General features: G+C 37.8%; 1 protein-coding gene across 5 annotated transcripts in view; it reads right to left on the bottom strand.

Annotated features, from left to right (window-relative positions):
- Positions 1-27,728, bottom strand: part of Tmem161b (transmembrane protein 161B) — a 91,338-nt gene that overhangs the window by 44,852 nt on the left and 18,758 nt on the right. For 3 of the 5 annotated variants that reach the window (XM_060383629.1, XM_060383630.1, XM_060383631.1), the window contains exon 2: positions 7,276-7,379. The exons of the other annotated variants lie outside the window; for them this stretch is intronic. In XM_060383629.1, the coding sequence (XP_060239612.1) occupies positions 7,276-7,379 (104 nt within the window). The remainder of the gene's footprint in view (positions 1-7,275; positions 7,380-27,728) is intronic. 5 annotated transcript variants of the gene reach the window in all.

The raw sequence follows: 27,728 nt of genomic DNA, 5'->3' as shown, positions 1-27,728 counted from the left end.
TGTGTTCATGCAAACCCCACTATTCAAAGCTACACAGACCTCTGTGAAAAAAGGGGCCAGGGACACTTCAGAACAAAAGTAGCTTTAATTACAACAGAAAACAGAGGTTTTACTTTTTGGTTTCTTTATTTTTTAAATGTATTATTATTATTATTTACACTTTATTCACTTTGTAGCCCCCTCTTCAGCTACCCCCACCATGTCACTTCCCTAGTCCACTGATAGGGTAGTCCTTCCTCCCTACTATCTGACCCTATCAGCTATCATTAGGACTGCCTGGATCCTCTTTCTCTGTGGCCTCGATAGGCCACCTCAAAGTGGGAGGTGATCAATGAGGTGGCCACTGAGTCCATGTCAAAGACAGCCCCTGTTCCCCTGACCAGGGTACCCACTTGGAGACTGAGCTGCCCATGGGCTACATCTAAGCAGGGGGTCTAGGTTCTCTCCATGGATGGTCCTTGGTTGATTCATCAGTCTCTGCAGGAGCCCGAGCCCAGTATTTTATTTATTTATTTGTTTATTTATTTGTTTATTTATTTATTTATTTATTATTTGCTCTGTTGCTCTCCTTGTGGAGCTCCTGTTCCCTCCAGGTCTTTCTATCTCCCCCTTTTCCCATAAGATTCTCTGCACTCAGGAAAGAATCTTCACCAACCCTTTACCTGACAGAGGGCTAATACCCAGTATATATAAAGAACTAAGGAAGCTGAAAAGCAGCAAATCCAGTAATCCAATTAAAAAATGGGGAACAGAGCTAAACAGAGAACTCTCTGTAGAGGAATATTGAGTGGCAGAGACACACTTAAAGAAATGTTCAACTTCATTAGCCATTAGGGAAATGCAAATCAAAATGACCCTGAGATTTCACCTTACACCCATCAGAATGGCCAAGATGAAAAACTCAAGTGACAACACATACTGGAGAGGTTGTGGAGAAAGGGGAACCCTCCTCCACTGCTGGTGGGAATGTAAACTTGTACAACCACTCTGGAAATCAATCTGGCGCTTTCTCAGACAACTAGGAATAGCACTTCCTCAAGATCCAGCCATACCACTCCTAGGCATATATCCAAAAGAGGCTCAAGTACACACACAATAAGGACATTTGCTCAACCATGTTTGTAGCAGCTTTATTTGTAATAGCCAGAAGCTGGAAACAGCCCAGATGCCCCTCAACTGAAGAATGGATACAGAAATTGTGGTACATCTACACAATGGAGTATTACTCAGCCATGAAAAATAAGGAAATCATGAAATTTGCAGGTAAATGGTGGGACCTGGAAAGGATCATCTTGAGTGAGCTGTCCCAGAAGCAGAAAGATACACATGGTATATACTCACTCATATAGACATAACATAGGATAAACCTACTAAAATCTGTACATCTAAAGAAACTAATCGAGAGAGGACCCTGATTAAAATGCTCAATCCCCATCCAGAAAGACAAAGAGGATGGGCATCAGAAGAAGAAAACAGGAAACAACCTATAAACCTGCCACAGAGGGCCTCTGAAAGGCTCTGCCCTGCAGACTATCAAAGCAGATGCTGAGACTTATGGCCAACTGTTGGGCAGAGTGCATGGAATCTTATGTAAGAAATGGGAAATAGCAAGAGCTGGAGAGGACAGGGTCTCCACAAGGAGAGCAAGAGAACTAGAAAATTTGAACACAGGGGTCTTCCCAGAGACTCATACTCCAACCAAGGACTATTCATGGAGATAACCTAGAACCCCTGCACAGATGTAGCCCATGGCAGTTCAGTGTCCAAGTGAGTTACATAGTAATGGAAAGAGGGACTGCCTCTGACATAATCTGATTGATCTGCTCTTTGATGACCTCCCCTTGAGGGGGGAGCAGCCTTACCAGGACACAGAAGATGACAATGTAGCCACTCCTGATGAGATCTGATAGACTAAGATCAGAAGGAAGGAGAGGAAGACCTCCCTTATCAGTGGACTTGGGGAGGGAGGATGGGGCCAGGAGGGGAGGAAAGAGGGGTTTATGGGGTAGATACAAAGTGAATAAAATGTAATTAATTAAATTAAATTAAATTAAAAAAAAAAGATTCTCTGCACTCTGCCCAAAGTTTGGCTATGAGTGTTAGCATCTGCTTTGGTTTCTTTTTTAAGGTAAGAGATTGGAAGCCTAAGAGCACCAGCCTCTTTAGAGTTGTTTTTAAAGGTTAGCAGTAGATTTCATGGGTTACTGGACTAAGATATGATACTTACGACACAGCTTCTTGTTAAAGTAGAAATCCCTTCAACAAAGTCTGGTAATCTCAAAAACGTAAAACTAACATTTCATATGTAGTAGACAGATACCGAGTAGACCCATAACCAAATGCTTAGGACCAGATGGGTTTCAGTGTTTACGTTCTGGAATAACTGCATACATATGGTATTTTGGGGTTGAGATTCAAGTCTACTTAGGAAATTTAATATACACACAGCCTGAAGGCAGTTTTAAACAGTGTTTTCAATGTACATATACTTTCACTATCACCTGGGTACAAGGTGTCCAACTCTCTACTTGTGGTATTACACCAATGTTCAAAAAATTTACAACTTTTGGTCATTTTAGATTTGAGAATTTTAGATTCTGTATGATTAATATGTATTTTTTTATTAATGATTGGAGGATGGAATATAAAACATATGGAATAAGTTTAATTTCAAATGACACAGTAAGGTATAGATTAAACAATAAGATAGTATTTACACTCTACTTCATAGTATTCTTCTGTAATCAAAATCAGTGCTGATGTACCTTTTGATTTAGAATAAAAGATGGGTAGGTGCCAAAGAATAACAGCAAGAACACAGTAAGTGAAGAGAAATTATACACTAGCTACAACTACCTGTGTGTGTACATGTATGAGTATATACTATATATACATGATGTTCTAAAAGGCAAAGCACGAAAAAGAGGAAGAAGATATTCCTAAATTCCTTATCTGCCAACAGAAATCTCAGTTCTACTTGTGGCTGGAAATTCACATTCACATATGACAGTTCCCGGAAAAGATGTGGATGGAGTACACTAGAAGCCAGCAATCAAGCAAATACAGGAGCTAACCTTATTCATTGGTACGGATCAAAGACCCTCAGTGGGTATCTGAAACTGCAGACAGTATCAAACCTTATATATGTTGTTTTTTCTTATGCATATATACTTACTGGTAAAGGCTAATTCATAAATCAAGTACAGTAAGAAAGTAACAATGAGTAACAAATAAATGATAGCAAAATACTGCAATAAAAGTTGTTAATAGTGCCTCTCATAATCTCACTGTACTATATTGATCCTTGTGATAAAGTGAGGTACTACAATGTCTAATGAAACAAAGTGTGGGTTTAATGATGTAGGCAAAATGATGTATGATGTAAAGATCACTTGAATACAGCACTCTGTTGGTATAATGTTCTTTTGAAATATATACACCTTACCCTTGTTCATTCAAATGCTGATTTCTCTCCCCCACTCTCTGGTTTCAATCCAGACTTTGCATTGTGATACTTATTCTAAGCATCACCTGTCTCAATTTTGTGAAAACATGCCAAAATAAAACAACTAGCCACAATGTTGAGCAATAGAAAGGAAGCAGGAAGAGAGGGAGGAGCCAGAAGACAGAAAGGTGGGGTGGCAGAGGAGGAGAGAAGGGAGAGAGAGCTGGGAGAACAGAGACAGGAGAGAGATCGTGGAACAATGTGGAGAATAAACCAGACCTAAGATTTCACAAAAAGCAAGTATAATGGGTGAAATCTAAATGTTAGGAAACTATGAGAGTTAGGAGGAGTAACTGTTGCCCAGCATTGTGTTCTAGGTTAACTAAATAAATCCCAGTCTCTGTGTGGTGATTTGGTTATACAGCTGTTTAGGATTAACAGCAGCTTTACCAGAAGATATCTTAATAGTAAATATTAATCGAGACCTACAACAGCATTCTGATACCACAAAAGTAAACGTCAGCTCCTGACTACCAGGCAGGTGGCATGTAGTGTGGTCAGTTAGGAAGACAGTGCAGCTTCATTGTGCTACTCAGAATGCTGTGCCATTTGAAAGGTAAGCTATTTACTTCTGAAGCTTCTGCATTCAATCTTTTCAGACTGCAATGGTACGTAGAGGAAAGTAAAATCACAGGGTTAGGAGTCTGCAGAGTCTGCACCAGACTACGACTTGACCTAAAGGCAGGTCTGGAGTTGTTTCTTTCTCATTGTATGAGCCTGAGTAAATACTTACAACTTGTTTCCTATGTGTAAGGATGGAACCAAGGATGGAACCACACCAAAGAAGAAATAGGTATTCAGCAATCTTGTTTGTATTTCCGAGATACAATGAAATCATTTCAGCTTCCACCTGAACTTTAGTTAACACTAGTCAAAAGGACCCAGCATAGGAAATTAATGAATCTGAGTCTATTACTAAGCTTCATACCTTAGAATCTCTTGATGGACAATCTACTCACTTTTCACTTGCCAACTAGCACAGTATTTAACAGCAGACCCTAAGGTCATAGGAAGAAAAGCCATAAAGTCCAAGACAACTAGAACTCCCATCTTTTAGTACCAAAAAAAAAAAAAACAAAACAAAACAAAAAAACAAAACAACAAAAAAAAAAACAAAAACCCCAAAACAAAACAACAAAACAAAAAAACCCTAAATTCTTTAATCATTTTATGAAGAGTCCACCTGAAGAGCTGTCCAACAATCATACTGATTCTCCATTTGACACCATTCCTATCTGACAGAACTGAAACCTACATTAAGCCATGCATCCGGGATTTTGGAGATTACAAAATGTCCCAATGTATCTTTTTTTTTTCACACTTCACTGAGAATATCAAAATGACATATTACAGTTTTTAAAAATTGTCAGTATGATATACATAAGTACAAAGGTAATAACAATGGAATTAAACCAGATTAAAGACTACACAGTTTTTTTAAACAAACAAAAACTACTGTTTAAAAAATTACAGCAATGTTATTTAGTGAGAACTAGAAAAATAATAAACTTTTTATATTAAAATTAAAATTTTAGTTTTAAAAAATAAACTTTTAATTTTTAAAAACTGCTTATTTTGTTAGGTATAGTTGCTTAGTCCTTAATCTAGTGCCACTTTAATCTCTGCACTGCAAAAACACAGAGGTCAAAGAGATAGATTCAAGGACATGAGTTAACATGAACTCAAGTCCTTTTAAGAAAATTATGATTCATATTAGCATGGAAAAAAAAAGTAAGATGATACACATACACATACACACACACAATAAAACAAACCACCCAAAATCTTTAGCATAATGTTGATTAATATTGTGGTAGCTACACATATATTCATTCATGTGGATGGTCTTACTAATTATCCCCAAGCCATCCTATAATGATTTCAATTGTTCAATGGCTTTAAATGAAAACTATCATTTATGATCAATAAGCCACATAAGCCACTCAGAAAGTATAAATTTTAACACAGTATGGTTTCATATCATGGAAGGTTGACAAAAGAATAACTATCCTAAATGCTATAAATCAATGATCTTATTCTACTGAGTTAACAGTATTGAGAGTTGGCTTTTGTGACTTCAAAACGTCAGCATCAAACTTTACACAGGTAGGTAACATTAATACACAATACAAAACAATGAGGACACAAAATAATAGCAAAGTAACCTTACTAGAATACATGGCTATTAAGAGAACTTCATATGGCATTATAGGCAACCTTAACCACTACAAAATACACTGTTTACAAGAAAAGTTACAATCACAAGAAAATCAACTTCATGTTCAAATTCTTAACATAGTCTTATGACACATTCCTGTAAAAGATCAAACTTCAATGACAGGACGCAGCTCAGTGAGAACCCTTAGGATATCCAGAACCCTGGGTTCAATTTCCAGCACCAAAAAAGGAAAAGCTTATAACATATCATTCCAATATTAACAAGTTTATTTGATATAGTTTATGGATTTAAATGTTTAATTCAAAGTAATTTACTTAGAACTAATGTTAATTTGCCAAGCTGACAGTTTATTCTATTATAATTTATATAATAAAAAATAAATAAACAAGATTTTGGAAGGTATATTAAACTCACACAACAAAATGCTAGTCACAGATTTGTACACAGGCTTCTCAATTCTATATAAGAAGTCCATCACTCGTTAGTCATGCAAAATAGATTTAAAAGTTTATTTTAGTATGCAATCAGTATACACACAAATAAGCAGTATTAATAACTTTTAAGTTTGAATAGTTTTCTATATTTGACTATCACAAAGAAAAAAGTATAAACATTGCAAACATGAACAAAATGGAAAACAGATTAGATGAAGAAAACTTAAATTTTGTAAAGAGACAAGACTTCTAAATTAAAGATTATTTTGTATAAAAAATTATCAGCATGAAAGCCACCCACCTGAAACTTCAAAAGGTTTAAACAAACAAACAAAAAACAGTCAGCATATGATCAACTACTGAAATAGTTATTGTACCAAACTGAGTTTTTTTTTTTTATTTTATTTTATTTATTTTTATTTTTTTTCAAACTGAGTTTTTGTAACTGCACAGGAAATGTTTGCGGCTTGTATTTCTGTGTACAGATTTTTCTATAACTTTATCACCTAACTTCTTTTCTTCTGACTTTATTTTATTATGCAAATTCTAGCATGTCAACCTAGATCTTTTTTTGGAAGTAGTAGAGATTAAGTAATTCCACTCCCTGCTTACTAAATTAAGGAGATTAAAATTATCTGCAATAAAGCAAAGAACACCTAGCTCTTATACTAACTTTTGAATTAAATCACCAAAATCAGGCATTTCTTCTGATTTCTTTCTAAGATTTAAGCACTTGGTGACCAGCTTTTGAAGGTAACTAGAAAAGATGCATTCTGCAGTAGCCAGAGTAGACAGAGGAAGGAAAAAGAATAGGATGGAGAACTCAATTCTCATCCCCTGTTCCCTGTGAGCTGTCCACATAACCACCATGTCAAAAGAAAGAAAAAGCAAAATTCTCAAAACATTCACTGTTACTTTAAAAACAGATTTGAACTAGGACTTCGAGAGTTACTCAGCCTTGTAAACTGGAGGCTGCAGGTGCCAGGCAGTGTCCAGGCAATAGGGTGTGTAATTCTAGTACTTGAGAGACAGAAGATATAGGGAACAGAAGGTACTTTAGCTACATAGTAAATTCTAGGCCAGCCTTGGCTTCATGAAACCTTGTCTCAAAACAAACAAAAAAGGTGTCCACTACAATTAGCCTATCCCTTCCTTACCTTCCATTACAGAGTAGCCATCGTGCAAGAGAATAGTGAGGTATAATCTTCTGCATGACACTAGCCATCACCATGGTAACAACCAGCTGTATACCTATCACACCCTGTGTGAAAAAAGAAACAAATTAACAATAAATTGTTAATGTTGCAGACCCTGCTGGAAAACTCTCTATACATTTTGAAAATTATATTTTTAAGAAAATAGACTTTAACATTAAAATAGCTTGTCCTTGTAGCATTTGGTCTTCAAGAATTCATACTTAGTTTAAACTTACAGTATGGGTATCATTTCCATAATCCTCTTCAAATCACCAAAGTAACACATGTATGTAAACACAACTAAAAGAGACTAAATTTTATTCCCAAGAAATATTCTATAAATAATGAATATCTCTCCAGTTCTGGTGAAAGTTCTATGAAGTGTTGAGAAGATGGTATATTCTTTTGTTTGGGAAAAATGTTCTGTAAATATGTTAGGTTTATTTGGTTTTCAACATCAGTTAACTTCAGCATTTCTCTGTTTAGTGCTTGTCTAGATGAGTGCTTTACTGTTGAGGATGGGGTAGTGAAATCTCCCACTACCAATATGTGAGGGTCAATATGTGAGTTAAGCTTAGCAGTGTTTCCTTTACTAACTTGAGCATCCTTATGTATGGTGCAGAGATGTTAAGAAGTTAAATGTCTTTCTGAGTGAGGGTTGATCATCTTACCCAGGGATCTCCTTGCTTAGCTTCTTTAGGTGTACAGATTTTAGTATGTTTATCCTATGTTAAATGTCTAGTATCTACTTATGAGTGTATACCGTGTATATCTTTCTGCTTCTGGGATACTTCACTCAGGATGATCTTTTCTAGATCCCAGCATTTGCCTGCAAATTTCAAGATTTCCTTGTTTTTAATTGCTGACTAATATCCCATTGTGTATATGTACCAGAATTTCTGTATCCATTCCTCCTTGAGGGGCATCTGGGTTGTTTCAGGACAGGAGCCTACCACTGAGGGCCTCTGAAAGACTCTTCCTGTTAGTGTATCAAAGCACATGCTGAGAATCTTATCCAAACTTTGGGCAGAGTACAGGGAATCCTATGAAAGAAGGGGGAGATAGTAGAGCCTGGAGAGGTCAGAAGCTCCACAAGGAGAGCAACAGAACCAAAATAACTGGGCACTGTGGTCTTTTTTAAGACTGATACTCCAAACAAGGACCATTCATGGATATAACCTAGAACCATTGCACAGATGTAGCCCATGGCTGCTCATTTTCCACGAAGGGGAACAAGGACTCTCTCTGACATGAACTCAGTGGTGGGCTCTTTGACCACGCCCCCCCCTCCATGAGTAGTGAGCAGCCTTGCCTGGCCACAGAGGATGACAATGCAGCCAATCCTGATGAGACCTGATAAGCTAGGATCAGATGGAAAGTGAGAAGGACCTCCCCTATCAGTGGACTTAGAGAGGGGAATGGGACAAGATGTGGGAGGGAGGGAGGTAAGGAGGGAGGGTGGGATTGGGAGGAAATGAGGGAGCAAGCTACAGGTGGGATACAAAGTGAATAAACTGTAATAATATAAAAAAATTTACTTATAAAATAAAATACACTAAAGCAAAAAAAAAAAAAGTTAAATGTCATCTTGGTGGATTTTTTCTTTGATGAGTATGTTGCACCCTTTCCTGTATCTTCTGATTGGTTTTGGTTTGAAGTCTATTTAGTCAGATATTAAAATGGCTACAACAGCTTCCTTCTTACATCTATTTGCTTGAAAGATCTTTTTTATCCTTTTATCCTGAGATAGTGTCTATCCTTGATGTTAAGGTGTGATTCTGATGTTGTAGAAGATGGATTCTGTTCTGCACTCACTCTGTTAGTTTGTGTCCTGTTACTGGGGAACTGAAACCACTAATGTTGAAATATATCAATGAGCAGTGTTTGTTGATTCCTCTGTGTGTTTATTCTCCTCCTCTTTTGGTTGCTGTTGTAGGATTATTATTTTTTGCATTTTGTTGGGTGTGGATAACTTCTTTAGGTTGGAATTTTCCTTCTTGTGGCTTCTGTTTTGTTAAAGTTGGTTTCTTGTGGAATGCCTCATTTTCTCCACCTTTGTGATTGAAAACAACCCAGGCTGTTGCCAAAACTACAGGTTACTCTTTACAAACTGATGGCAAGGCCCTATTTCCAAAGACAACACCTACAAAACTCACTGGATATGTAGAAGTCTTACGGCTGCCTACATAGATAGAGCCTTTTAAGTATTAGCATCTTTGGTAAAAGAAGGTACTCTGGTACAAAGGAGAAATGAAAACACCAACCCAGCTACAAACCCTTTGATCTACAATGCTATCCTGCCTACAAGGTATGCTAGTGCAGTGGGATACAAAACTTCTGGGAGTAACCAACCAAGATCTGATTTGACTTTAGGCCCACTGCATGAGATGGAACTCACACCTGACCCTGCTTAGGTGACCAAGAATCTGAGGGACCTAGGGGCAAACCAGACATTACCATCTTATTAAAACGACTCCTTATGACATTGTGCTATCCTCGTAGATCAGTGCCTTGATCAGCTATCATCAGAGAAGCTTCTCCCTGCAGCAGGTGGGAATAAATCCAGAGATTCATAGCTAGACATTACACAGAGAGTGAGAGACCTTGGAACATTTAGTCCTAAATGGGATGTCTCCATCAAATCCCTCCCCTCAGGATTCAGGGAACCTTGCAGAAAAGGAGACAGAAAGGGATGGAGGACAACAGAAGGGATGGAGGACACCAAGGAAACAAGGCCCTCTACATCAACAGGATTCAAGCTCATATGAACATACAAGAGACTGAGGTAGTATGCACAAAACCTGCACAGGTCTGCACCAGCTAGGGTCCTAGAGCTCAAAGGAAAAGTTGACACATGCGCCATCCTTAACCCAGAAGCAATATCCAAGAGATAACAAATTGCAAACAAAATTTATTTTTCTCTAAGGAGGTCTCATTAGAAAAACAAACTACTCTGTATGCCCAGCAGTAGATGGCCAACACAAAATGCACTCAGGCTTCTTCAGAGGTTCCTCATCTCATAATATTGTGTCAGCGCATTTTTAAAATTTTTTATCTTAAAAAAATATATATTATCTTTAAAAATATTATATGTATATAATCTTTACCTATAGGTTCTTTGTGTATGTATTTATGACTTCCAGTTTATCAGTTTTCTTTTTAATGTGATTCCTAAGTAACAAGTAAGTCTCCATGTCCATTATCTGTTTCTTTTGACTTTCCCTAGGCTCTTTTCCTTCTGTTTGTCTTGCACCATTCCAATGGGTTAGTTTTTGTTTTATCTTATTATATTTTATTTCATCTTACTTTATTACTACCTTTTAGAAGCCTGTTAGAGATACAAAGGGAACAGATCAGGACAGGACAGGAGGTGGGGAAGAACTGGAAGGAGTAGAGGGAGGAAAACTGTAATCAGGATATATTATTTGAGGAAAAAAAAAAACCTACTTACAAAAAAAAGAAAAAACAATAAACCTAAGGAATGAAATATGGTGAATGTATTGGTTTCATCTTTCTCTAATTCACTTAACAATGAATGAACACACCAAACTTTAAAACCAGCAGGGTGGACTTCATGGCAAATGCCTTTACTCCCAGCACTCAGGGGGCAGAGGCACAAGTCTACATAGTGAGACCCTGTCTCCAAAGACATAAAAAGAGTAGTATATGCAAAGCCAGGCATGGTGGTAAGTAATGAAGGAAGCTGAGGCAGGAAGACTGTGAGTCAGAAGCAAAGCTCAATAATCCCATCTCTTAAAACAAAACTTTAAACAAAAAAACAAAACAAGCTAAACACAACTTTGGAATTCATGACTGATTCATCAAAGTAAATGTAAAGAACATTAAGTGAAGGAATGTCATGGCAGAACTCTGATTTTTCTCATCAACTCCTGGATGTGTGTGACTTCAACACACCACTCACTCTGTACCTTTGTTTCCTCATCCATAAAACAACGACACTAATTGAATCAACTGCACTGAACTTGCTACAGAGTAAGAACTAGGTTGGTTACAACCACTGGAAGACAGTTTCTCAAAGGAGTGGAGAGGTGGTTCTTAAACAGGACTACTTTTAAAAGGTCTATCAAATGTATTTCAACTCTGCTCTATTTGTACATGTTAAATTCAGGCATATGGATTAAACTTTGGTAGGGCATCTTTCATTTGACTTCACATTTATACTCCACTTTTTTTCCCTATAGTTTGTAAGCAGAGTTCTGCAATCTCTATACCCTAAATATAATCACAGAAAGCTCTCCACCAGTATATCTGGTTGATTTATTTGAAATTAACAGCAAAGAAGTTTTGAGATAGTAAAGTGCTGTAACAAAGTGAGCCTCACTCAACCTTACCTTGAAAATGGGATGGCAGGCTGGAGTTATCAAGGTCTGCAGTACAGCCACTCAAAGACATGCTGACAATTCAACAGTACAGTCAGACATTCTTGTCTTCAAGGGTAAAACCGTATTTTAGTACTGCTATAAAATGCTATTGTGCAAAAACTGCATGGTATTGGCATAGAAACAGAAAGGAGGATCAATGGAACCGCAAAGAAGACCCAGAAATAAATCCACACACCTATGAATACTCGATATTCGACAAAGAAGCCAATTCCATTCAATGGAAAAAAGACAGCATCTTCAACAAATGGTGCTGGACCAACTGGATGTCTACATGCAGAAAAATGAAAATAGATCCATATTTATCACCCTGCACAAAACTAAAGTCAAAGTGGATCAAGGACCTCAACATAAAACCAGATACCCTAAATCAATTGGAAAAAAAAGTGGGGAACAGCCTAGAACTCATTGGCACAGGAGACAACTTCCTGAACAGAACACCAACAGCACAGGCTCTAAGAGCAACAATCAATAAATGGGACCTCATGAAACTGAAAAGTTTCTGTAAAGCAAAGGATACCGTCATCAAAACAAAAGAACTGCCTACAGATTGGGAAAGAATCTTCACTAACCCTTTATCTGACAGAGGACTAATATCCAGTATATACAAAGAACTAAAGAAGCTGAAAAGCAGCAATCCAAGTAATCCAATTAAAAAATGGGGAACAGAGCTAAACAGAGAATTCTCGACAGAGGAATATCGAATGGCAGAAAAACACTTAAAGAAATGCTCATCCTCATTAGCCATCAGGGAAATGCAAATCAAAACGACCCTGAGATATCACCTTACACCCATCAGAATGGCCGAGATGAAAAACTCAAGCAATAACACATGCTGGAGAGGTTGTGGAGAAAGGGGAACCCTCCTCCACTGCTGGTGGGAATGTAAACTGGTACAACCACTCTGGAAATCTATCTGGCGCTTTCTAAGACAAATAGGAATAGACCCAGCTATACCACTGCTAGGTATATACCCAAAGTTTGTTCAAGTACACAAAAAGGACACTTGCTCAACCATGTTTATAGCAGCTCTATTTGTAATAGCCAGAACCTGGAAACAACCCAGATGTCCATCAACGGTGGAATGGGTACAGAAATTGTGGTATTTTTATACAATGGAATACTACTCAGCAATCAAAAAGGAGGAAATCATGAAATTTACAGGCAAATGGTGGGATCTAGAAAAGATCATTCTGAGTGAAATATCCCAGAAGGAGAAAGACAAACATGGGATATACTCACTTATATAGACCTATAAGATATGATAAACATAATGAAATCTATACACCTAAAAAAATAATCAATTGAGCGGACATGGGGTAAGATGATCAATCCTCGTTTAGAAAGACAGATGGGATGTGCATTGAACATATGACAGGAGTCTACTGAGCGCATCTGAAAGACTCTAACTAGCAGTGTTTTCAAAGCAAAGACTCATGACCAAACCTTTGGCAGAGTACAGGGAATCATAAGAAAGAAGGGGAGTTAGTCTGATGGGGAAAGGATAGGAGCTCCACAAGGACCAAATATATCTGGGCACAGGGTCTTTTCTGAGACTGACATTCAACCAAGGACCATGTATGGATATAACCTAGAACCTCCACTCAGATGTAGCCTGTGGTAGCTCAGTAACCAATTGGTTTCCCAAAGTGAGGGGAACAGGGACTATTTCTAACAGGAACTCAATGACTGGCTCTTTGGTCTCCCCACCCCCGAAGGGAGGAGCAGTCCTGTTAGGCCACAGAGGAGGGCTTTGCAGCCAGTCCTGAAGATACCTGATAAAACAGGATCAGATGAATGGGGAGGAGGTCCCCCCTATCAGTGAACTTGGAAAGGGGCACGGTGGATATGAGGGAGGGTGGGAGAAAGGGACTGGGAGGGAATGAGGGATCGGGACACGGCTGGGATACAGAGTTAATAAAATGTAACTGATAAAAAAAAATAAAAAAAAAAGTGTGCCCTTAAAAAAATAAAAATAAAATGCTATTGTGTGAAGACTGATTTAGAAGATGTATATGATAGACTATGATAAACTGAGGGATTTCGTTCCTCCTTCAAATCATAAACCGTAGTGAAATGCTCTAACAGCTTTACTATTAGAGATGCAAACCATGTAAGGTACAAAAAATCCAGCAAAACCCAGAAAAACACACTTAACAATCCAGACTCCAAAATAATGACATTGTACCTTTGGTACGCAGAGAAGAAAAGCATTCTACAGATGATGTTGAAAATCCAGAGACTGATCAAATGTGGAGGCAAAGACAGAATTAGGAAAACTGACCTTGAGAATGGCAAATGCTATAGGAAACATGGAATACTCTCAGTATTGGAACTGTACACACTGTTCAATGCAAAAACATGACTCTCTTCTGTTCAATTCACTGTCTCTTTCCTCTTCAAAAATAAAGCTAAAAATAGCTTTCCAAAATCTCATCTACACACTGTGCTAAATACATTATTACATGTCAAGAATCTTTCAACTTTCTAAAAGAAATCAATACAAGTCTCTCCTAGAATGTGTTAGATGACTACATATGTGATACAGAAAGGAAAAGTTATTTTTACCCTACAGCAAAAATCTACACAAAGAGGTCATTTAAAAATTATGTGAAAAATATTTTATCATAGTTAGTTCTTTTCATATATACAGAAAAGAGGTATACTGTCAGAATTGTAATTGTGGAGAACTGTCTCATTAATTTGCTATTTTACTAGTACTAACTTTGACCAAGTTTTAAGGCATGAGCAATTATAGTATTATCAGATTTGAATTTTAAAATATCTTAAATGCTCTGAATATTTTTCATTATTCTTTAACAAAGAATATTTAAATAAATTCAACGAAAAAGTTAAACAAATTTCACAACACAGAACTTTTAAACTGATGCACCGAGGCTACAATCACAGCTGATTCTCAAACATGACACCATGGAGCCTTCCTGGTTTTATTAATGCCTGAAAACAATAACTTGGCCAAACAAATAGTTTCTACCTGGATTCACTGCCTCTAGGTTCAGATTCCCTTGACAACTGGAACTGGGAAGTTAATCCATAAAACAGTTAAGGAACCAAGAGGGGTGAAGGCTGTGGTAACTTGGGTTGAACCTTTCCAAGTCTACTAACCTGAGGCAATGGAGAGCAAGGAAAAGTTATGTCTTTAGTGTCTAGAAGAATGATCATTTCAAGTTTTGTTAGTAATAGTTTCTAAGTAGGTTAAAAAAAAATCTTACCAATGAAAATAAAGTAATTCCCCAAGAAATTATATATACCTAATACTAATAGTTTCTTTTGCTTGTCAACAAAACTTCAATTGTGATATACAAACATGCTGCAATTTTAAATTTCAAACTTTGAAAACGATGTCGCCGTGAGTGGAGTTGACATGTTATGCTTTATTACAGCAGCTCTCCTGCTGACAAACTGAAAGGGAACATAACACTGTCTACTCTTAGGAGGCGCAGCTGCATGTAAACTTGGGAATCACGTCACCCCAAATGGTTTCAATTACCATCTCCCTGAGTAAGTTAGGCAACAGAAAGGAGAAAGGCTATAACCCATCAACCTTCCTCCCCTTTTTTGTTTGTTTCTCAACTGTTTAAAGCATTTTAGGGACTGATGGTAAGACATACTCTTAAACACGAAAAAAATTTTTACTCCAAAAGTACAGGAAACTTGTCATTTCAACCTTGATTAATAAAAAAAGTAAGAATTCACACTGCAAGTATTTAAACAAACCGTTTCTAGACAATTAATAAAAGGAAGCAGAATCCCATAAGTACCTGGTTATGGACTTAACTAGAAAACAGTCACTTAATTTCAAATTTAATGATTCTTCTAGTAAAATCTACTGAGCTTACTTAATTACAATGTATTCAGGAGTAAGCTACTATATGGTGCTTTGGCTATGTGTGCAGGGATATGTGTGTGATCTTGACCTTTGAGCAGTTAGCACATACCTTACATGAGAGATACATATTCCATTCAAAAGCAATAAGAAGATAGGAAGTCTATAATAACACACAAAGGGGAGAGAAGTTAAGAACAAAATACCAAAGGTCACTTTGCAAAGTAAAGAATTATTCAAGAGGCAGTAGCTTGGTCAATCGAGTGCTAACTAATCTGGGAGGCCAAACCAGTTATTGAAAGGTGAGACTATCAGATTTAAAATTTTAACCTTAATGCTAAAATACCCATGAAAAGTAGTATGCCATGATGAGTAGTTAAGAAAAGTTCCTCAGGATACTAAGAATTAATGAGGAAGAGCCTTGAAGCACAAAGACAATTGGTTCAAATATGAACAGAGGCCTAAGATGACGTAGGAAGCAGGGCAGCAGTATCTTTTAGCTTAGTGACAAGAACTATGTCTGTGTCTATGTATCTGTGCTGCCACTTAGAGGTAATTTAATTATTTCAAACAGTAACAAAGCACTACAAAACAAATTATAACATCACAGAAATAAGTATAGATCTAAAAAGCAAAAATACATTGTCTTGTTGATTATGGTGACACATGCCTCTAATCTCAGAAAGCTGAATCAGGCAGACTGTAAGTTTGAGGCTAGGCTTGGCTACAGAAAGTTGGTCTTCTGCCTGGGCTACACAGTGAAACCTGTTTCATCACAAAACTTCAAAAAACTTTCTAATATACAGCTGTTATTTTGCTGACTGTGATCAGGGACTTTGCACAAAATTTTGTGTTTTTACTGACAATTACACCCCCAGCACTCAAAGCAATATGATTAGAATAGTTTAGGGAACATTGTAAGTACAGCATGTGATAGCTGAATGAACGAAATCACTGTAAAGACTCAGTATTAACACTTAGGCACAAAACTTGTACAGTATAAGAAAATGTTATAGAAATTTTAAAACTTGAAATGAAAGTTTTAAACCTAGATGTAACCTACCCACAAGCCTTTAATCCCTGCATTTGAGAAGTAGGCAGATCTCTGCGAATTTCAGGCCTGCTTGGTCTACAAAGCAAGCTCCAGGACAGCCAAGGCTACACAGAGAAAGCCTGTCTCAAAAACCGAACCAAACCAAACAAACAAACAAACCGAAAAAAAAAGGAGGGGGGGGAAGTAAGATGGAAATTGTAATCTCACAGACAAATAAAAGGAAGGAAATTCCAGGCTAAATGACAAGCATAAATGTGTGTGTTTGCGCGTATTATCACAAATTTTAGATGAGCAAGAACCTTTAAAACACAGGAGTTCTAGGTTGAATATAAAATGTTCCCTCAAAAAGGATTCACCTCCAGGTAATGGCTGATCTAAACACTGAGCTGTAAATGATGTAAATTATAATGAAGGCTCAAATTTATTCAACAGACAATCCACTATGGCTTCGCAACAGGATGGCATTACTGGGAGGGGGCAGAAACTAAGAGGTGGTGGGCACTAACTTGAGGACGGAAATCCATACGGCTGAGTCTTTTAAAAGGCACAATTTGTTCCTAGCGCTTTCCCATCTGCCTGTCTTCTCTCTGCAATGAAATGTGCCCTCCTGCCTCACTATACCATCAGAAACAGGGGAGCAATTGGTAGGGACTGATACTTCTAACACTGTAAACCAAAGTAAATCTTTTTTCTTTTAAAATGTTTTTGTAGTTAGTCATGTCAGGTATTCTGTCATAGCAACAAAATGTCTAACATGATATATTTAACTTTCATTTCCTGTTGGAGAAAAATATCACTTTGGAAGTCTAGTCAGAAATAGGGTAATGAACATTATATATACAGAATTAGACATATTAGTAAATTGCTTAATCAAAAAGAAAATCTAAGACAAAAAGGCAGTCAAAACTAGAAGGTATGAACAGAGAGAGACCATTCCAGAAGAAATTGAGTATAAAGGAAAACAACGGGAGAATACAACGAGGAGGGCTCATGGTATGTCAAAATGTTCCCTTTTGGGTGGCTGGTAGAAGATAAGAAAGTCATAGGCTGCAAGAAGCAGCTGGCAAACCTCAGAGAAACTTCCCAAGAACACTTAGCTGCAGCCCCATCTTTTCAAAAATTACGTGTTTACTGGTGTGGTAAAGAAAATCAATCTGCTTGAGACAGGTCTGTAAAAGTGCTATGACTTCATTTACAGGAAAGTGGAAGCTAGCAAGCATATCAGACATTGCATTTCCTAAGGACCAATTCAATTATGGTCTTAATATATGAGTTACACAAGTAACCAAAAGAACAGGCTGCTTGGTGAATTTAGTACAGAAAACAGCAAGTATCAAAGAAGGACATTTCACTCAGGCAAAGCTTAAGTGTGATGAAAAATGTATACACAGTAGACCTTTGTAGTGTGAAAAACATTCAACCCTAAATAGTTCTGAAAAAAAATGTTTTAACTGAATATTATAACTTTTTCTTTAGACTTCCAACTGATAGCAGAAACCTGATTGCTATTTAGATTTAAAAAACTAATGAAACATTACCCCTTTTGACAGGTAAAAACAATCGAAAAGGCTACACTCTAGACTTCACAGGCCAAAGAACCAAACCGTATTTAAGTTCAATGTTTAGGGACACAATATTTCTTTCATCATATGCTGATTTCAAGCAACTCTGGAAATGCTAACCACCCCTCACCAACACCTGCAAATAAAAGGTGCTAAATCTTAAGTTAAACATCACTATCCAGTGTTACAGTTTAGGAACCCTCTAAGTTTAGGAAATAAATTACATCTATAAAGATGGCCTAAGAAAGGCTGGTTCAAGGAATGACATTTGACCCACTCCAGTCTGGACACCAAGTAAGCTGACAGCAGATCCACTCCTCTCCTTCTCCCCCCAGATCTCATCAGAAAGATCTTCTCCAACCTTCCTTCCCCCAATTCATCCCAGTACCCCTGCCTCCATTACCAGCAGGCATCACTGGGAACACAAGAGCTGAGTAGGGACAGGCACAAAGGTAAGCCAACTGAAGACTTATATCCCTTACTCTTCCCTTCCAAATTCTATATCCCAATCTCCTCCAGAGGAGAAAATCTGAGGCAGCCCTCCCCAGGACCCCTGCTCCCATTGCCTGTGGATCCATAGCTCTTCCCCTTCTAACCTCCTTGGCCCCACTAATCACCATATGGCAGCTACCAACTACTGCATGTACCCCTTGATAACCTACAGACTACCCAAAATATAAAACCACGGAATCTCCATGCAGATCCTCTCTTCTTCTCTCTCCACAGATCCAATATCCCAGCTTCATGACCAGATGTGAAATAGAACACCTGCAACAGCCTTCTTTCCCCTTTGTCTACATCTCCTGTGGATCCCACAGACCTTCCCTTTCTCACTTCCCTCTCCCCACTTGTTGCTTTATCTCAGCCCCAAACTCCCAAGAAGGAATCGGCCCTTCTCCTGTTTTCCTCTAAATCTAATCCCCTCCTCTCCCTCTAGGCCTCATCCCTAGCAATACAACAGACCCTCTGGGTACTACTACTCTTCACTTCCTGACCTCTTCCATTCCAAGGAGACAAAATAAGCATATCCTTGTTGAACACTCTTCTCTTCTCCCTCCTGTGGATACTCTCAGACCTGTAGCTTTCCTCATTCCTATGTGTCAGCCCCCAATGCCAAGAAACACATTTTACCTGGAACTCCCAGTGGTCACAAATATCACATCCATAGAAAATTTCCTACCAGGCAACACACAGGCATCACATTCACAAAGACAAATCCAGAAATCAGCATCTAGACCTATAATAACCCAATTCCAGGTACCTAGTCGCACATAAAAACACAATCACATAATCAAGACAGTATGTCTTCACTAGAGCCCAGCTATACTGCCACAGCACAACCTGAAAATTCCAACATAGCTGAAACACAAGAAAAAGAACTTAAAACCAACTATATGAAAATGATGGAGGTACTTAAGGAGGAAATGAATAAATCTCCAACAGAAATACAGAAAACAAAAACAGTTTGAGAGTATGAGTTAAACTGTTCAAGACCTAAAAAAGAAAACAAAAAAGGAAAAAAAAAAAAAGCTGAAGGAAATCAGGACATGAAAAAAAGTAGGAATTCAAATATCAGTTAAAGAAGAAAGCTTCACAAACAGAATATAAAGACGGAAGAGAGAATCTCAGGTGTTGATGATATGATAGAAGAAATAGATACACTGGTCAAAGAAAATGTTAAATCCAAAAAACTCCTGATAAAAAACATCCAGGAAACCTGGGACACTATGAGAAGACCAAACATAAGAATAAGAATGAAAGGAAGGAGAGGAATCCCAGCTCAAAAGTCCAGAAAATGATTAAAAGAAAACCACAGAAGAATTTTTTTTTCTAATCTAAATAAGTCTATAAAAGTACAAGAAGCATTGAACACCAAATAGACTGGACCAGAAATGAAAGTCACGTTGGCACATAATAATCAAAATACTAAATAAAAAGAACACACAAAGAATATTAAAAACTGCAAGGAAAAAAGACCGAGTAATATATAAAGACAGAACAATTAGAAAAGGAGACTCTAAAAGCCAGAACATCCTGGACACATATAGTTGTGAACTCTAAGATACCACAGATGCCAGCTCAGACTATTATTCCCAGAAAAATTTTCAACCACTAAATATAGAGAGAGTAAGATATTCCATGATAAGGCCAAATTTAAGCAATATCTGCCTACTAATCTGGCCATACAGAGAGTACTAAAAGAAAAACTCCAACTTAAGATTAACCATACCCATGAAAAAAAGGAAATAATCTCACACCAGCAAAATCAAAAGGAAAACAAGAACACACACGCATATATACACACACACCCACGACCAAAAACAACAACAACAGAATAGGAAGCAAAAACCATAAGTCATTGATTATCTTTAAATATTAATGGTCTCAATCCTCCACCCCTTCCCAAAGACACAGATGAACATAACAGAAGTGAAAACAGGATCCATCCTTTTGCTGCATCCAAAACACACACCTTAGGGTTAGAAAAAAAAAATGGTATTTTAAGCAAATGGACCTACGAAGCAAGCTGGAGTACTCATTTGAACATCTAACAAAAAAGACTTCAAACCCAAGCCAACCAGAAGATAAAGGAAAGAACAATATATACTCACCAAAGGAAAAACTGACCAACTTTGACACCTAAATTCTAAGTATCTATGCCCAAACACAAAGGCATCCAAGTTTGTAAAAGAAACACTGTAGCTTAAATCACACATTGATGCTCATACACTGATAATGGGAAACTTTAATATCTGACTCTCCCCAATGGACAGGTCATCCAGATAAAAATGAAACAGAAATAATGAAGCTAACATATGCTATGAATCAAATGGACCTAACAGATATCTACAGAATATTTCACCCAAAAACAAAAGAATAAACTTTAGTACCTGCAAAAACTTTCTCCAAAATTGACCACAATCTCAGACATAAAGCAAGTCCCAACAGATTCAAGAAAAATGAAATAAATCCCTGTACTTATCAGACCACTACAGATTAACGTTGGGTATCAATAACAACAAAAACATTAAGCTTACAAACTGAACAGCTCTTTAATAAATGAAAAATGGGTCAAGACAGAAATAAAGAAATTAAAAAGTTTTTAGATTTCAATGAAAATGAATACACAGACTATCCAAACTTGGGGGATCGATCCAAGACAGCAGTGACCAGTGCACACCATATCTGAGGAGCAGAGAATTTGAATCTCCGAAATTGGTGAGTGGAGGGGGGGTAGCAGAATTCAGAACATCAACATTGAGGCTTCCGGGAGAGAGGGGACAACCCGTGAGCTGAGACAATTTAGAGTCAAGTCACCCATAGACTTCTCCAGGGACTGCAAGTGACAAATACTCAATCCACAGGCACTTCCCTTGACAGGCCTCCCTACTTTGTTCTCGGAGGAGGTGAGGTTGGAGAGGGGGGCCACAGTGGCCAGCTGCTCTTTGCACAGATCTCCCTGCTCGGGATCTGAGACAGCAAAGGTGGGCCTCTCAGTCCCCCAGTGGTGGACTGCTGGCTAGATGGGCCACCCAGATCCGCCGGACCACCCAGTACCGCCAGGGCAACCAGGTCTGTGACTCCCAAGGGCCTTCCAGAAGGCATCTGTACTGGCCTCCCAGTTCTGACACTGTGGCTGGACTCCCACTGGTCTGCTGTACCAGCCTCCAAGTTCTGCTGCTGTAGCACCACTGAGCTGACAGATAGCCTACACTCCCATTCACCCCAGCATGATCAAATGTGAGAGTAGAAAACAGGGGAAACCCGTGTGCTTCCGGATTAGACCTGCTAGAGAGTGAGTGTGCCTTCAAGTGAGTGTATGCAGAGGCCAGATCCTTGTACTCTATCTGAACACCATGGACAAAAGCTAAACCTCAACAAAAACAGAAATAGCAAAAAAAACTACACACATATAAACCGAACGACTTGCTACTCAATGACAACTGGGTTAGGGAAGAAATAAAGAAATTAGAGACTTCCTAGAATTCAATGAAAATAAAGGTACAATATACCCAAACCTATGGGACACATGAAAACAGTGCTAAGTGGAAAATTTCATACAACTGAATGCATTCAGGAAGAAATTTAAAACATCTTAAACAAGCAACTTAGTAGCCCACCTGAATGCCCTAGAAAAAACAGAAACAGACATACCCAAGGGGAGTAGAGGGCTGCAAATATTTAAGCTCAGGGCCAAAATCAATAAATTAGAAACAAATAAAACAATTCAAAGAATCAATGAAACCAAGAGTTGGCTCTTTGAGAAAATCAACAAGATAGACAAGCCAAACTAACTAAATGGCTGAGAGAAACTATCCAAATCAGCAAAATCATAACTACAGACACTGAGGATATCCAAACAATCTTACTACAAAAGCCTATATGCCACAAAATTTGAAAATCTAAATGGAATGGACAATTTTCTTGATAGATTCCATTTAATAAACTAAATCAAGATCAGGTTGAAAGACTAAATAGTCCTTTATCCCAAGGAAGGAAAAGTAGTCATCAACAGTCTCCCTTCCAAAAAAGCCCAGGGCCAGATGGTTTCCGTGTGGAATTCTACCAGAACTTCAAGGAAGAGCTAACTCCAATTCTCTTCGAACTATTCCACAAAATAGAAACAGAAGGAACACTACTAAACTCATTCTATGAAGCGATAGTCACCTTGATACCTAAACCTCACAAAGACCCAACAAAAAAAAAAAGAGAACTTCAGACCTATCTCTCTTATGAACATTGATGGAAAAATACTCAGTTAAATACTTGCAAACCAAATCCAAGAATACATATCATCTACCATGACCAAGTAGGCTTCATCCCAGGCATGCAGGGGTGGTTCAATATACAGAAATCCATCAATGTGATCCACCATATAAACACACTGAAGGAGAAAAACCACATGAAAAAGCATTTCACAAAATCACAGCCATTCATGTTTAAAGTCTTGGAGCGATCAGAGATACAGGGAACATACCTAAACATTGTAAAGACAATATACACCTAGCTTATAGCCAATATCAAGCTAAATGGAGAAAAACTTAAATCAATCCCACTGAAATCACGAACAATGCAAGGCTGCCCACTCTCTCCATATTTCTTCAACACAGTATTTGAAGTCCTAACTAGAACAATAAGACAACTAAAGGAGATCAAAGGGATACAAATCAGAAAGGAAGAAGACAAAGTATCACTATTTGCACATGATATGGTAAGAAAAATGAGTGACCCCAAAAATTCAACCAGAGAATTCCTTCAGCTGAAAAACACCTTCAGCAAAGTGGCTAGATACAAAATTAACTCAAAAAATCAGAAGTCCTCTGGAATACCGAAGACAAAAGGGATGAGGAAGAAATTAGGGAAACAACAACCTTCACAATAGCCACTAGTAACATAACAAGCTACTTTAATAAAATATAGTACCTTGGTGTGACTCTAACCAAGCAAGTGAAAGACCTGTTCAATGAAAACTTCAAGTCTCTGAAGAAAGAAATTGAAGAAGATATCAGAAGATGGAAAGATCTCCCATGCTCAAGAATCGGTACGATTACCATAGTGAAAACGGCAATCCTGACAAAACCAATCTACAGATTCAATGCAATTCTTATCAAAATACCAACACAATTCTTTACAAACCTTGAAAAAAAGATTCTCAGCTTCATATGGAGAAACAAAAAACGCAGAATCTCCAAAACGATCCTGTACAACAACAGATCATCTGGAGGTATCTCCACACCGATCTCAAGCTGTACTACAGAGCAATAGTAATAAAAACTACATGGCATTGGCATAGAAACAGAATGGTAGATCAATGGAATCGAACAGAAGACCCAGAAATGAATCCACACACCTAAAGATACTTGATTTTTGACAAAGAAGCCAAAACCATACAACGAAAAAAAGACATCATCTATAACAAATGGTGCTCTTCTACATGTAGAAAAATGCAACTAGATCCATATTTATCATCCTGCACAAAACTAAAGTCGAAGTGGATCAAAGACCTCAACATAAAAATGGACACACTAAATCGCTTAGAAGAAAAAGTGGGGAAGAGTCTAAAACTCATTGGCACAGGAGACAACTTCCTGAACAGAACACCAACAGCACAGGCTCTAAGAGCAACAATCAATAAATGGGACCTCATGAAACTGAAAAGCTTCTGTAAAGCAAAAGACAAAGCAACATCCTACACACTGGGAAAGGATCTTCACCAACCCTTATCTGACAGAGGGCTAATATACAGAATATATGAAGTACTCAAGAAGTTAAAAAGAAAAAAAAAACAAGTAATCCAATTAAAAAATGGGGTACAAAGCTAAACAGAGAATTCTCTGAAAAGGAATACCGAATGGCAGAGAAATACTTAAAGAAATGCTCAAAATCCTTAGCAATCAGGGAGATACCAATCAAAATGACCCTGAGATTTCACCTTACACCCCTCAGAATGGCTGATATCAAAAACTCAAGTGACAACACATGCTAAAGAGGTTGTGGAGAAAGGGAAACCCTCCTCCATTGCTGGTAGGAATGTAAACTTGTACAATCACTTTGGAAATCAAGCTGGTGCTTTCTCAGACAATCAGGAATAGCGCTTCCTTGAGATCCAGCTATACCTCTCCTAGGCATATATCCAAAAGATGTTCAAGTACACATCAAGGACATTTGTTCAACCATGTTCGTAGTAGCTTTATTTGTAATAGCCAGAATCTGGAAACAACCGACATGTCTATCAACAGAGGAATGGATACAGAAATTTGGTACATTTACACAAAGGAACACTACTCAGCAATTAAAAACAAGGAACTCATCAAATTTACAAGCAAATGGTGGGATCTAGAAAAGATTATCCTAAGTGAGGTATCCCAGAAGTGTAAAGACACACACGGTTTATACTCATTTATAAGTGGATACTAGACCTATAAGAAAGGATAAACGTACTAAAATCTGTACACCTAAAAAAGCTAAACAAGAAGGATGATCAATCCTCACTTAGAAAGACAAATGGGATGGACATTGGAAGGAGGAGGAAACAAGAAACAGGACAGGAGCCTACCACAGAGGGCCTCTGAAAGACTCTACCCAGCAGTGTATCAAAGCAGATGCTGAGACTCATAACCAATCTTTAGGCAGACTGCAGGGAATCATATGAAAGAAGGGGGAGTTAGTAAGACCTGAAGAGGATAGGAGCTCCACAAGGAAAGCAACAGAACCAAAATATCTGGGCACAGGGTTCTTTTCTGAGACTGATACTCCAAGCAAGGTCCATTCATGGATATAACCTAGAACCCCTGCTCAGATGTAGCCCATGGCAGCTCAGTCTCCAGTTGGGTACCACCATAGTAAGGGGAACAGGGACTGTCTCTGACATGAACTCAGAGGCTGGCTCTTTGATCACCTCCCTCTGAAATGGGAAGAACCTTGCCAGGCCACAGAGGAAGACAATGTAGCCAGTCCTTATGAGACCTGATAAGCTAGGTTCAGATGGAAAAGGAGGAGGTCATCCCCTATCCATGGACTTGGAGAGAGTTAGGGGAGGAGCTGAAGGAGGAAGGGCAGGATTAGGAGGGAATGAGGTAGGAGGCCACACCTGGGATAAAAAAAAATGAATAAACTGAAATTAATACAAAGAAATTAAAATTAAAAAAAAGACTATCCAATCTTATTGAACACATTGAAAGTCATTCTCAGAGGCAAGTGCATATAGTACTAAGTGCCTAAATAAAAATCTAGAGAAATCTCATACCAGCATACCTGAAAGCTCCAGAACAAAAAGAAGAAAACACATCCAAAAGGAGTAGACGGCAAAACATAATCAAACTGAGGGCTGACATAAACAAAATAAAAACAGAGAACAATACAAAGAATCAATGAAACAGAAAGTTTATTCTTTGGGAAAAGTCGTTATGATAAACCCTTATCCAAAGTGACTAAAAGGCAGAGTGAATATCGATATTAACAAAATCAGAAATGAAAGGGGGAACAAAAAAACAGCTACCAGGTAAATACAGAGAATCATGGGATATATTTTAAAAACTTGTACACCACAAAACTAGAAAATCTAAAATAAATGGATAATTTCCTAAATATATGCCACCTACCAAAGTTAAAAGAGGATCAGATAAGCAATTTAAAAAGGCCTATAACCCTTAGTGAACTAAAAGGAGTCACTAAAAGTCTCCCATGCAAAAAAAAGCCCAGGGCCAGATGGTTTTATCACAGAACACTACCAATACTCCTCAAATTACTCCACAAAATACAAACAGAAGGAGCATTGCCCATTCACTTAATAAGGCCACAGTTACCCTAACACCAAAGTACACAAAGACCAAACAAAGAAAATTACAGACCAATTTCCCTTATGAACAAAGATGCAAAACTACTCAACAAGATACTTGGAAACTGAACCCAAGACACATCAATATAATCAAATAGGTTTCATCCCAGAGATGAAAATCAATAAATGTAAACTACCATACAAATGAAAAAACAAACAAACAAACAAAAACTCACATGACCTTCTCATTAGATGTAGAAAAAACATCCTTTAACAAAATATAACAGCTCTTCATGATAAATGTCTTGAGATTAGGGATATAAAGCATATATCTAACACAACAAAGGCAATATACAAACCCATAGCCAACATCAAATTAAACTCAGAGAAACTCAGAGCAATTCCACCAAAATAAGGAACAAGACAAGGCTGCTCAGTCTCACCATACCTACTCAATATAGTACTTGAAGCCTTAGCTAGTAACAAGACAACTGAAAGAGATCAAGGGGACATAAGCTGAAATGGAAGAAGTCAAAGTATCTTTAATTGAAGATGATATGACAGTATACATAAATGACCCTAAAAACTCCAGTAGGGAACTCCTACAGCTGATAAACACCTTCACCAAAGTAGCAGGATACAAAATTAACTCAAAAAAATCAGTAGCTTGGGCTGGAGAGATGGCTCAGAGGTTAAGAGCACCTACTATATAGAGGTCCTACTGTATAAAAATGAAAAAGGGACCGAGAAAGAAATCAGGAAAATAACACCCTTCATGAGAGCCACAGACAATATAGAATATTTTGGGAGAGCCTTAATGAAGCAACTTAAAGACTTCTATGAGTAAAACATCAAGTCTTTGAAGAAATTACTGAAGAATATATCAGAAGATGGAAAGATCTCCCATGCTGATGGATCAGTAGGATTAACAGAGTAAAAATGGCCATCCTACCAAAGGCAATCTACAGATTCAATGAAATCCCCATCAAAATTCCAATACAATTCTGCATAAAACTGAAAAGGTCAAATTTCACCTCCATATAGGAATAAACACACACATACACACACCTCTGAATAGGTAAAAACAAACTTGAAAAATAAAAGAACTACTGGAGGTCTCACCATTCCTGATTCCAAGTTGTACCACACACCTATAGTAATGAAACCCCAATGGTACAGGCATAAAACAGACACATTGATGAATGGAATCAAACTGAAGACTCAAGACATAAATTCACACACCTACAGACACCTAATTTTTGATAAAGAAGCC

This window comes from Meriones unguiculatus, chromosome 5, assembly GCF_030254825.1.
Source record: "Meriones unguiculatus strain TT.TT164.6M chromosome 5, Bangor_MerUng_6.1, whole genome shotgun sequence".
Taxonomy (NCBI): Eukaryota; Metazoa; Chordata; class Mammalia; order Rodentia; family Muridae; genus Meriones; species Meriones unguiculatus.
This window is presented reverse-complemented; position numbering and strand designations above follow the sequence as displayed.